Here is a 12284-nt window from a genome sequence, read left to right as displayed (position 1 = left end):
TTTGAGGCTTTCCAAAATAATTTTTTAAAGTACCATATGTACATTTTTTAGAAGCAGCTGGCACTTCATTAGACTGAAAACATTCATAGAGGTCATTTCACGAAGCATTTCCTGACCACAATAACAGTTTAATGAAGCACATACCTTTGCCTTCAACTTGAGAGTGATTAGATGCTCTCTACCAGAAGCATCCTCAGCTTTTAACTTGATGGTACTGAAGCAAGAATCCGCATATACAAGGCTGGTGAGAAGAGAATAAAAAGTGATCACACTGGGGAGGACAGGACTGGGGGGAGAGGGGGAGAATGGTAGGATTTGAAATGAAAATATTTGCTATATTCCTATTAATCCATTACAAAATTAATCAGAGGGATTTCTGCATGCCAACCCTTTATGCTGCTATATAGATTTACTGCCGTTAATACACCAGCCTAGTGCTTAATGTAGTCATAGATCTCTGGATTATTTACAATGTGTGTCAAGGCTCATGCTGTGGTCAGTGAGCACTATGTTTCGGTTTTCCATCACTGGAACCTTTGGCACACACAGCATGTTCCTGTCAGCCTCTACTTATGTACACATTAAACTTCCTGTCAAAGTCTCTGATCCATTTCTGTAGTTTTATACAGTATGAGACTCTTATGCTTCCTTTATTTGTTTTCTCCATGATGAACTTTTCCTTTATTATCAATAATGTTACTATACAAAAATCTGGCCAATAGCCAATATTAGTTCATACTCAAATTGATCCTCTAAGGAAAATGCTGCATGAGCACAGGTATAGCCTGATCTCCTAGCAATAAATTTTCTTTTTCTGAGATTATAGCTTCTGACACTTAACCTGGGCATGCATTCAAGATGACTAATATTTTAAACATATAGCACAAGCACAGTTGTTTTGGCTTTAAGTTGCTCTAAATGCATGAATTTTCTTCAACGGAAACCAATACCCTTTGAAATATATCATTCTGTAAAACTATGGTCCCTTGAGTAGCATAAGCTACTGCCAAAAATGTTCAAATTTAGTAGTATATTTACTAGTGAACTGGGCATGTGGATATTTTTTGACATTTTTACAATACTATTCTCTTGTAAAGATAAAAAGTAGCCTAAGAGTATTGCACAACTTATCACCCAGACTGATGGTAAGACCCATTAGAGTTCAGTACTGACATTAGCCTTCTAACCCAGGAAACATTTTTTTAACATCACTGTATGCTGCTTAGTCACTGGCCTGGTATAGTAGTGAAAATGGGTCAATTTCAAAAATGCTGGGCAATAAAGTTGTGGAACACTATTTATAATAAAAAATAGATCTAAATCTGAAAAAGGCACATATCTTCAACAACAAACTAAAAGATAAGAGTCTTTATTAACAGAAAAATGTTTATCATAATCTATAAAAACTCTAGGGTCTTAGAAAACAAAATTATTCCAGAAAAAAATGTTTACTTACACAAAAATGTCAATGATACTATACATAAATGTTTAATTATTAATTTCTTTCAGCTATATCTGTAAGCATCTCAAATTCCCCTACCCCCAAAAATATAGAATATGAGACTTTATCACACATTTTATCAATATATCTCTAAGTTCAGATATATGGGCAGATAACTCTTTGAAAACATTAACACTTCAGATTCAAGATGCTGATATAGCACATGCATTTATTTATATCCTCTCTTTACTCACTAAAAAATAAATAAAAAATTTTAAAATGCAGATAAACCCACAGTTACAAAAAGAACAAGAAGGAAATAGCATCAACTAAAGCAAATTTTCAACAAATTCTACAAAAATAAAAAGTGGTTGAGGTATACTGGGTGACAAACACATTAAAAAACAGAAAAAGAAGAACCTGGGAGCAAGATAGCTGGCAAAGACAGGAAAGGAAGGAAGTCTATAGAATAGAGGGTATGATATATATGAGGAGAAATTAAGGGAATGTGTGTTGTTTTTTTAAAAAAAAAGGAAACCAAAAAGGGAAAATTTTAATCTAAATTATAAACAATGAAGCTATGTTAAAATTTTAATTGTTCTACCATTAACCTTTCAATGAAAAATATTTACAGTAAAAAAAAAAATCAAACTGCTTACTAATTATAATTTTTAAAATCCAGCAATAGACAAAGCTAAAAGAATTATAGCTTCAGAAATGAATGTAAATGTATTTAACCACTGCAAGAGGTGACAAAAATTGACAAGTATAATGGGGAAAGAAATGAGAGATTAGGACGACTAAAATTTGTAATTGCTAATTTTATAGTAAAAGATACATATCATTAATTAAATGGACATGGAAGAAGTTTAAGGAATATTAAATCTAATAGAAGAATAAAAGAATAGTAAAGAAAGGAGATGGTGGTACAGGAACTAAATCCTCTTTAATTACAGTTATCACTATGTAATTCCTAAAACTAATAAATCAAGTAATTTTGAATATAGGCATATCATTGAAAAATATGGAAGTTGTAAGCATGAATATTTCAGAGTATTTGCCTCATAGAATGAGACTGGAGTTTAAAAACGATGTGGGAAAAGGCTGCTGCTTTGCTTTATAAGCCATAAATCGTTTATAACCATGATGAATATATCCAAAAAGAGAGTAAGAAGGGTAGGGAGAGAAAAGAAACAACTATATCACCACCTAGTCCTTTTTGTATGTCACACTGCTTCTCCTCACCCAGATGTTCTTAGACAGAAATAAAAGTTCTAGTCTTTTGTTTCCAGTCACACAAACAAAAGATTATCATCTTTCCACAACATTGAAGACACGGAGATAAAACATTAGAAAAAAATGTCATGCTCAAAATATGGCTGTGTAGTCAAAATGGTAAGATTAATTTTGTTAAACTTTAAGAAGTCAAATAAAACAGTAAAAACATTTACAACTTTAGGTTACTCTCAGCCTAGTTATTTGAAATTAAGCATTTTACCTATGTCGATTTCTTTCTACTTTGTTTCAGGAACAGGGAGAAATCTCATGATTATTAACACCTTGAGTACATGTGACCTAAACTGGTACATGACCTCCAGTATTTCTCATTTTCTTCTTTTGGTAACAGAATCCCTGCCTCTATAGCACCCCTAACTAGACCAAGATTAGCAGGGCACACTCCATTCAGCTAGCAATCCTTCCCAACTGCCCTTGGGAATCAGCCAATCACTAAATTTTGGACTGCAAACAAAAGTGATTGATATGTCCATCTTTTGGATTATTTTTATTAAAAAATGTTGCCTAACCCACTCCAGTGCCCCTCTCACTCTCCCTTCCTTTAGACTAGATCTGAGCAATATAAGCCAGCAAAGACCATGCAGACAAGAACAACTCTCTTAGTGCCACTCTGACCACTGAAACAATCTGCAATAATGGAGGTATTCTACATCTGCACTGTCCAAAACAGCAGCTCCTTGTGACATGTGGCTATAGAGAACTTAAAATATAGTTATTATAAACACTGAAATTTTAATTTAGTTTAAATATAAATGCCAATAGCCACATGTGGTTAGTAGCTACTATACTGAACAATTAAGCAACAGTAGATAGTTTAGAAACAAATGAAAGAAACCTGGGTTCTTGGATGATCTTGTGAGACAGCGCCACCTGTACTCACTCTTGACCATCTGCCTACCTCTGAACTGTTAAGGAGAGATTAATAAAATTCTATCTTGTTTGAAACACTGAGGATTTGGGGTTCTCTTTGTTAACAGCAGGTTAATTTGTACCCTAACTAAAAGAACATATTTCTATCCATTCACAATAGGAAAGAATATCTTAGTGTTTGGTCTATAAAAAAGATATTATAGAGGGGAGAACAGTGATAAGCTCTTACAAGTAATTTTAAAAATCATTCTTAAAAAAGTCTATTTTAAATGTTCTGCTTTATTATTATGGTGAGTATCTTGATTTAAACAACATGGAATAATTTTTACTCATTTAAATAAGGTAAATAATTCACTAAAATAATAAATTTTAAAAACTTTCATCATTGGAATGCTCAATATTTTTTAAAGTTGTGAAATCACATTTAAAAGAAGGAGTTTGGGTATTATTACTTAGCTAGGCACATTCAAAATTGACTAAAAATATAAAACATATATATAAAATCTAAAGAAATAAAATATACCTTTGGCACTTTACTTTGTATTTATCACTTGCTGCATTTCTTTGTAAGTATGCTTGCAATAAGTAAAATGGCACTAAACTTGGCAGTTAAGTTTTATAAACACTTAAAAAGAATACTTCAGCTCAGGGAGATTTTTGTTGTTTTTGTTAATAGCTGAATGTTATCAGTAGAGAGCAGCAGAAAGAATGTGCTTTATCTCTTGAAATAGTGTACCTATTTTGACCAACAGCCTAGTAATATATCTAGGTATATTTACATAGTAATAACATCAAAAGGTAGACTGAAGACCTTCATGGTTTAACAAAACATCAAAGTTTCAAAAGAAAACACACACACACACACACACACACACACAAAATCCAAGTTCCTATTTTTACCACTACTCTCAAGTTTACGCATTAATACTTCAAACCTACATTTCAAAAAGCAACCTCCCTAATTGGTGTCTTTACTTCCTGTCTCTTCTGTACACCAACCTATCCTGCCTTCCATGACTACAGTAATCTACCTAGGTAACTCCTTGCTCAAAAATACTCAATGAGTGTCCATCACCTGCATATAAAGAATCCTAGTCTAGCAGTAAGACCCTTCAATCTGGCCCTGATATTAATTCTCTTATGTGAGCAAATGATTGACTCAAAAGTCCAAAAATGAGTTGTACATTTCCATCATTACAGCCTTGCCTCCACCAATCCTTCCCTTTTAAGTCTTTCTATATTTTTTCCAAGCTTATCCCAAAACCTACCTCCTCCACGAACCTTCTTAAATTATTTGTAGCTCAAAAGGACCTCACCTTTCTTAAAACTCTCACACTGCTGCTTTTCATGTAAGTTTATTGCTTTTCATAAGGAATGTAAAAGTTTCACACTTCTATATATGTGCCACTGCTCTATGTATTAAATGAACATGGAGAAGCTATTCAGATTGGTTCATGTTTATGCTTCACATGTGTGTTGTAAATAACTGAACGTGCATTGTTTAAATTAGATACTATCAACACATAACCAATTTAGAAAAACAAAATTTTTCACTATTAGATAATTTGCAGTTATTTAATGATTTGGATATAAATGAGGAGAAACACTCTTATAAAGGTAATTTATTAACATCTATATTCTTTTGCATTATATAACAAAAGTTATTACTGGTTATAATTAAATCATAACACTAATTAAATCTCTGTGAAACTCATATACAGTCTGACATTTCTGAGTGAACTAGTGTCTCAACAACTTTATAGCTACTTTACACAGGGATTAAACGAGTCACATAACATGTTTCTTTTCAACACTCATTATTAAGTATTATTAGTTTCAATTGAAAAATGAAGAAAATGTGGCTCAGGGAGGTTACGTTACATGACCGAGGTCACACAGCTGATAAGCCAGAATTAAAGTCCTTGTCCAGTTATTGAAATTAATTTACTATAAACAAGTATTCCACTTACTCCAATATGTTATATAGTTCTTTGAAATTCATTGAGAATTACAGAACATATCATCATCACTGGATCAAATCCATTACTAAAATAATAGGCTTAATTAAAAATCTAACTTAATATATATTGAGATATATTAACAATCCTTCAGCGGCACAACAAATTAGGTAAAACTAAGATTTCCCAAGACAAATCTGAAAGGCCAAATACCTGAATTCTACTCACTCTGATAAATAATATGCTATAAAAAGGGTAAAACCATCTAATCATTTCCCCATTTAATCTCTGAATTAAATGATGCCATATGATTATTAAAACAACCATAAGATGCCCTAGCCGGATTGGCTCACTGGATAGAGAGTCGGCCTGGGGACTGAAGAGTCCTGGATTTGATTCCGGTCAAGGGCATGTACCTTGGTCGCAGGCACATCCCCAGTAGGGGGTGTGTGCAGGAGGCAGCTGATCGATGCTTCTCTCTCATCGATGTTTCTAACTCTCTATCCCTCTCCCTTCTTCCCTGTAAAAAATCAATAAAACATATTTCCAAATAAACAACCATAAGATAGACTATAAATAAGGTGACTATGAATTTCTTCCCAACTGGGACACTTCTGAGACTGACAGGAGTCAGGATAAAAGGCAGTCATTAATAGGACTATCCTAGGTAAAGTGAGATGTAGATCAGCCCACCTGTAACTCCAGGACATTCATAGTACCAAACAGACAATCCTACTAAACCCCAAGGACTCTGTTTAATTCCCATTGTTTTTTATGAGCTACTCTACAAAACAACACAAGCAGAAGTTAACAAAAGCCCATCAAGACATCTTTTTCCATCCCTCACCTTTGTGAAACAGCATAACACTCAAAGTCACCCGCAACTGTCATATCATCTTCATCTTTACCCTTTGAACAACTTGCTGTTTTTAGTGTGCTTTTTAAGAAGTTTAAACATGTATAGAAATTATAACAGCAGCAATCAAACTTAAGGCGGCTACTAATTCTGTATCATTTCTAACTTAATTTTTTATAATGCCTGATCCTATAGAGTTGATTAGAAATGTCAAGTATGTAATTTAAAAACACAGCAAGGTCTTCATTAACTTAAAAAGATTTTTCTTTTATTATCAGATTTTATTATTACATTAATAAATCTAAAACTAAAAGATTATTGTTAAGAATGCAAAGGCAATATGGATATATTGACATGGTCTAAAAATCACTGAGATTCTCATAATCCACTTAAACTAGTTTGTCATACAAACCATTATGTGTATCATTTTCAAAATATCTATCTATATAAAAGCCTAAGCAACCATCCGACCGTCCAACCGGTAACTATGACGTGCAAATGCCACCAGGGGGGCAGACGCTCTGACCGGTAGCTAGGACACACACTGACCACCAGGGGGAAGATGCTCAACACAGGAGCTGCCAAGCTGCGGTGACTTGCAGCTGCGGTTCTTGGTTCTCGGGCGACGCACCTGTAACCAGAGAGGAGGGACAACAATTCCAGGGTGTGTCACCCAAGAACCACCCTTGTGCAATCCAGGAGCCCTCAGGGGATGTGGGAGAGCCGGTTTCAGCCCGATCCCCCCAGGCCAGGCTGAAGGACCCCACCAGTGCATGAATCCATACACCAGGCTTCTAGTATTTTAAATGAAAAAGCTAGCTAGCTGCTGAAGCAGGACCTCAAAACGTAGCAATTCTAGTTTGGGGACAGTACAATTCAGGTCTCAGTTTTAGCTCTGAGTGTCCTGAAACCCAGTATTATCAGTGTGCCAAGTAGACCTGATTTAGGAATTAAGACACAAAAATAAAACTGATAGGAGATTTTCTTACTTTAGCAGTGTTGGACAAATATTGACAAATCTTATTCTTTGGCCTCTCACAATCCATGAAGAAAAATTCTCTTCTGCTAACAGTCTTTATTTGTAAAGCTATGAAACAAATGATTAGGTAACAGCTATATACCTAATTCAAGCATGCATCCTAATCACTATAATTAAACTATCACCTTTCTCAAATCTAAGCCAAGAGATTTTGAAACTGTCTCTCGGGATGCATTAATTTTGCATATGGCCAATTTTATCCATAGTCACACACTGAAGGTACTTGAGGAAACTTTATTGAAGGCTGCATATGAGAGCTGACCCACAGCACAACTCCAGGGAATATCATTCACACACACAAAGCCTGAGCACTGACGTACAACCAGCCTTGGCTGTATACACTCAATTTATATATACAAAATTGGGAATATAAATATATATCTTGAAACTTATGCTGAGAATTAAATAAGAATTATATAAAGTGGCTAGCACAGTCAGTGGCATATAACAGCAACTTTATAAATGAAAGTTCCTGTGTGCAATGACCTTAGTCTAAGGTGGAGACCAACATTTATATTGTGATGAAGGTTATGGTAGAGGCATTCATATCTTTATTTTTGCCTTTCACCTATTATCTAAATTAGAGATCTATCCCTTTTTGTCACATCACAATATGTATAATACAAAGCAAAAGTCAATACTTTCCTTTCATCTCTAAAACCATTTATTCCATAAAGTATTTTACATACTTGCACTACTTCTCTTTATAACTTTGTTACTAATGGCTTTCAAGAAATCCTATAATTATACTTTATAATACTTACCAGTTAGAATTAAGTACTACTGTGATTATCTACATAAATTCTGACTCTTCTACTAGATGTAAGTCCTATGAACAATCTTAAGTCTTGCCTATGTATCCTCACTGCCCTCCATTACAAGCATTCACAAATAATAGTTGAAAGAAAATGAATTATTCAAAAATTTAATATTTAAGTTATCAGTGCTTCAACAAATTTTTACTGGAGTTCTCTGAAATATGTCACATTCACAGAGAAAACTGTCTCAAATTCACTTTATCAATATAACAAAAACAAAACTAGAACCATTACCTCTTCCCTTTCCACTCCCTTCCTACATCCTTAACTATTTTAAAAACTAAGGTCTTAATATTAAGCACCTGAAAATAAGTCAAAATAATTTTTCTCTATTCTGTCACCTTACATCCAAAAAATGGCAGGGTCCATGTCATCAATGCCTTAAGACACACCTTCATAACCTCAGTAGAATTGCTATTAGCGCATCTTAATTCATTACTCGTCGTCTCTGTCTTCTTCCTTCCATTGGTATGCTACATCCTATATAATAAAAGGCTAATATGCAAATCGACCAAACAGCAGAACAACTGGTTGCTATGACACACACTGACCACCAGGCGGCAGATGCTCAACGCAGGAGCTGCCCCCTGGTGGTCAGTGCATTCCCACAGGGGGAGTGCTGCTCAGCCACAAGCTGGGCTCACGGCTGGCGAGCACAGCAGTGCCAGCGCTAAGGATGTCCAACTGCCAGCTTAAAGCCAGCACTCAGACATCCCCCGAGGGCTCCCAGACTGCGAGAGGGCGCAGGCCGGGCTGAGGGACCCCCACCCCAAAAGCACGAATTTCATGCACTGGGCCTCTAGTTTTATTATAAAAATTCTATCCATCCCAAATCCTATTCAGGAATAACACCTTATCAAATAAAGCCTAATCTCATAAATTAACATTAACCTCAATATCACCATAATAATACATTTAAAATTATAGGTAACATCTATGTCTGGCTAAGATGGAGAAGCTTGCTACAGACCAAAACTTCCACTGAGAACAACTAGAGTAACCAGATGAAAGAGAAAAGGAAAAAAAAAAGTATTGAATGCATCAAAGAACTGCTAAGGCAACCAGGACTTGAAGGACCAAGGTCTTGAAAGGGGGACTAGAAGAGAGGTGAATAAAAATTTTGCAGTCATTTTTCCCTTTGCCTATTTACCAGTTTTGGAACAGAGCACAAGAATAAGGATTTGGGCAAGGTGAGACAATAGAAGACATAGGTGGTAGATATAAGCCTAAATAGATTTGGTGACATCAACAAAATGGCATTCAGAAGTTCTAAAACTTCTCCCCTCTATAATAGCAACAAGAAAACTGACAACAAAAATGTAAACAAAATAAAAATAAAAAAGGCAAATATGTGAGGTGATGGATGTGTTAATTAACACAATTATGGGAATATTTTCACAATGCATATGTATATCAAATAATCACAATGTACATTTTAAATATATTATAATTATATTTATTAATTACACCCCAATAAAAGTTAAAAAATAAATTTAAAAAATATGTTCAGTGAAAATATGTAATTTTTTTCACAAATTTAGTATTTTACCTTCTAGGTCATTTTTTCAAGATAACATCCCTTTAATTCATAACCACAATAAGGATCAGACACTCTAATTACAATGAAACACTTTGACTAAAAACAGGTATAAAATAAACTGCTAAAACTGAAAAAATATTAAGTTGAACTATGTAAAAGAAAGACATTTCTAAAACATATTTTAAAATAGACATACTTATCCCAACCAAGAATTCCTATTTCTTCAATAAGGCTTGAGTAGAACTGGGGAGGGGGAGGTAGTGCATGTATTTCTTGTTTATTCTTTAAAGCAACTTCCTGTTTAAAAGAAAAAACTTGGATCAGCTGTGGAATGCCAGACGATGAATTGTTAGTACATGATTACACAAAATAATTTCATAATCTTCTCTGTGCCTAACTAAAGTGTCCATTATTTTTACAGGAAATCCAGCTGAATCTTTCCACTTCTCATTAAAAAGAGAGAGAGAAAGAGAGAGAGAGAGAGAGAGAGAGAGAGAGAGAGAGAGAGAGAGAGAGAAAGAAAGATGAAAAAAGTTAAAGGACTGCACTGAAGATCATATAAAAACGTCAAATATTTAGTCAGTGTGGCTCAGCGGTTGAGCGTCAACCCATGAACCAGGAGGTCATGGTTCAATTCCTGGTCAAGGCACATGCCCAGGCGTCAGGCTCAATCCACAGTGTGGGGCATGCAGGAGGCAGCCGATCAATGATTCTCTCTTATCACTGATGTTTCTATCTCTCTCCCTTCCCTTTCTTAAATCAATTTTAAAAATAGAATGGATTAAAAAAAGTCAATTATTATACCTTCAACCTTAACTTTAATATTCTCCTCTATTACACTTATCAAAGATGAAAATTTAAAAAAAAAATACTCATTCCCAAGGCTTCATTAATCTCTTCCTACTCCTGTGGACATGTTTGATAGTAAGTAACATGTACTTTTGAAGAAGAGCCTGAACTCTAAGTACATTGCCTAGATTGATACATCTGTACACCATTATGAATTACCTTACAAACAAAAACCGTTCATTATCACAATAAATATTTATCTGCTAATTTCTTTCTTCATTCTATAAAACTCCAGACTGGGCAAGTTCAAGTGTTTTGCCATCTGGATAGAGCACAATTCCTTTTTCTGCTAGGCTCACCTAAGATATCTTTAAGATGGTTTATGTTCCTCCAAACAAAACTAAAATTACGTTTTAGAAGCAATACAAACATCACTAGAATTGCTGAGGTTAAAAATTACCAATTACTGCAAAGGTGCGAACCTAGACAAATATCTATAAATTACATAGATGCTCATATGGTCTGAATTATCAAAATGTATCTAAAAACTAAAGAAGTAAAATTTAAAAAGAAATCTGATAAAATACCAAAACCATATGGAAATAGCATAAAAATTATGTTTCTAGTAAGTGTAACCTTTATAAAAGGTATAAATTTTAATGCTTTAAGTATATGTTTAGTCTATCAGTGCTTATCTTTTTTTTTTTTTTTACAAGGATAAGATACTATCAAATTAAGGTAACACTGGAAAGAAACAGATTTTACAAAAAGTATTTCAAAATCAGAAATATTAGCTGGAAGTACTTTAATAAAGTTTTAAATCTGTTTTATGATTTTAAAAATAAAATTAAAAAACCCCGTGAAAGCAGATTTCTAAAGCCCAAAGTGTCAATCTAAATTTGATTAGAAGGTAAACTCCTAGAAAACAAGGAGTTTTTGTTTTTTGTTGTTTTGTGTGTTTTTTAAAAAACTAAATACCTAATGATATCTAATGATAGCCTGATGGTCCATAAAAATATATTTGTATTATTAAGATTATCCATTTCTAAAAAAAAAAAATATGTACGTACAGTTCCTGTACTTATACATATAACACCTATACAGTATTTCCTTTGAAATTTCTATTTTTATTCAGAAATACTAATTATTGCTATCCACAAATATTGACAGTAAAAAGGAACTTGGATAATAATAAAAACAGTATTTTAATCCTAAATTTATATTTGTAAACTCTGCCTTCTACCTTAGGTCAGACATGTTACTCCTATTCCAGAACCATAACAGGAAAAAAGCAAAAGCAGAGAAGCAAAGTATTCTTCGTGGAGAAGGAAGCAAAGCTATGTAGTAGAAAGAACACAGAGGATTTGCACACAGAGTTTTAAATCCTAACTTGAATATTTCCTAGTTTTTAGGTCTTAGGCAGTTAATGACTCGGCTCTAAAACAGGAATAAAATAACCGACACCTCATACAGTTTTTAAAAATATGGGTAATTGTTCATTTATAAAATGCATGCAGAACAGCTACCATATGCTCAGCTATTACTAGGAAACTCCATGGGAGATTTACAAAATTTCCTGAACAAATTCAGTACCTACTGATTTCATTGAGGTATCAATACTTTTATCAGTGATTGTATTATAGGAACCCTATTACTAACAACACACCTCAACAAATA

The 12284-nt window shown here is 33.9% G+C and overlaps 1 protein-coding gene across 3 annotated transcripts in view; it reads right to left on the bottom strand.

Moving 5' to 3' along the window:
• The window catches only part of FANCL (FA complementation group L), a 59234-nt gene that overhangs the window by 33577 nt on the left and 13373 nt on the right, over positions 1 to 12284 (bottom strand). For all 3 annotated transcript variants that reach the window (XM_081101649.1, XM_081101650.1, XM_081101648.1), the window contains 2 exons: positions 10015 to 10115; positions 145 to 241 (listed from right to left, as the gene is read on the bottom strand). In XM_081101649.1, the coding sequence (XP_080957775.1) occupies positions 145 to 241; positions 10015 to 10115 (198 nt within the window). The remainder of the gene's footprint in view (positions 1 to 144; positions 242 to 10014; positions 10116 to 12284) is intronic.

Source organism: Myotis nattereri, assembly GCF_964212035.1.
Source record: "Myotis nattereri genome assembly, chromosome: 10".
Taxonomy (NCBI): Eukaryota; Metazoa; Chordata; class Mammalia; order Chiroptera; family Vespertilionidae; genus Myotis; species Myotis nattereri.
Note: the sequence above shows the minus strand (reverse complement) of the source record. Positions and strands in the feature narration are given on the sequence as shown.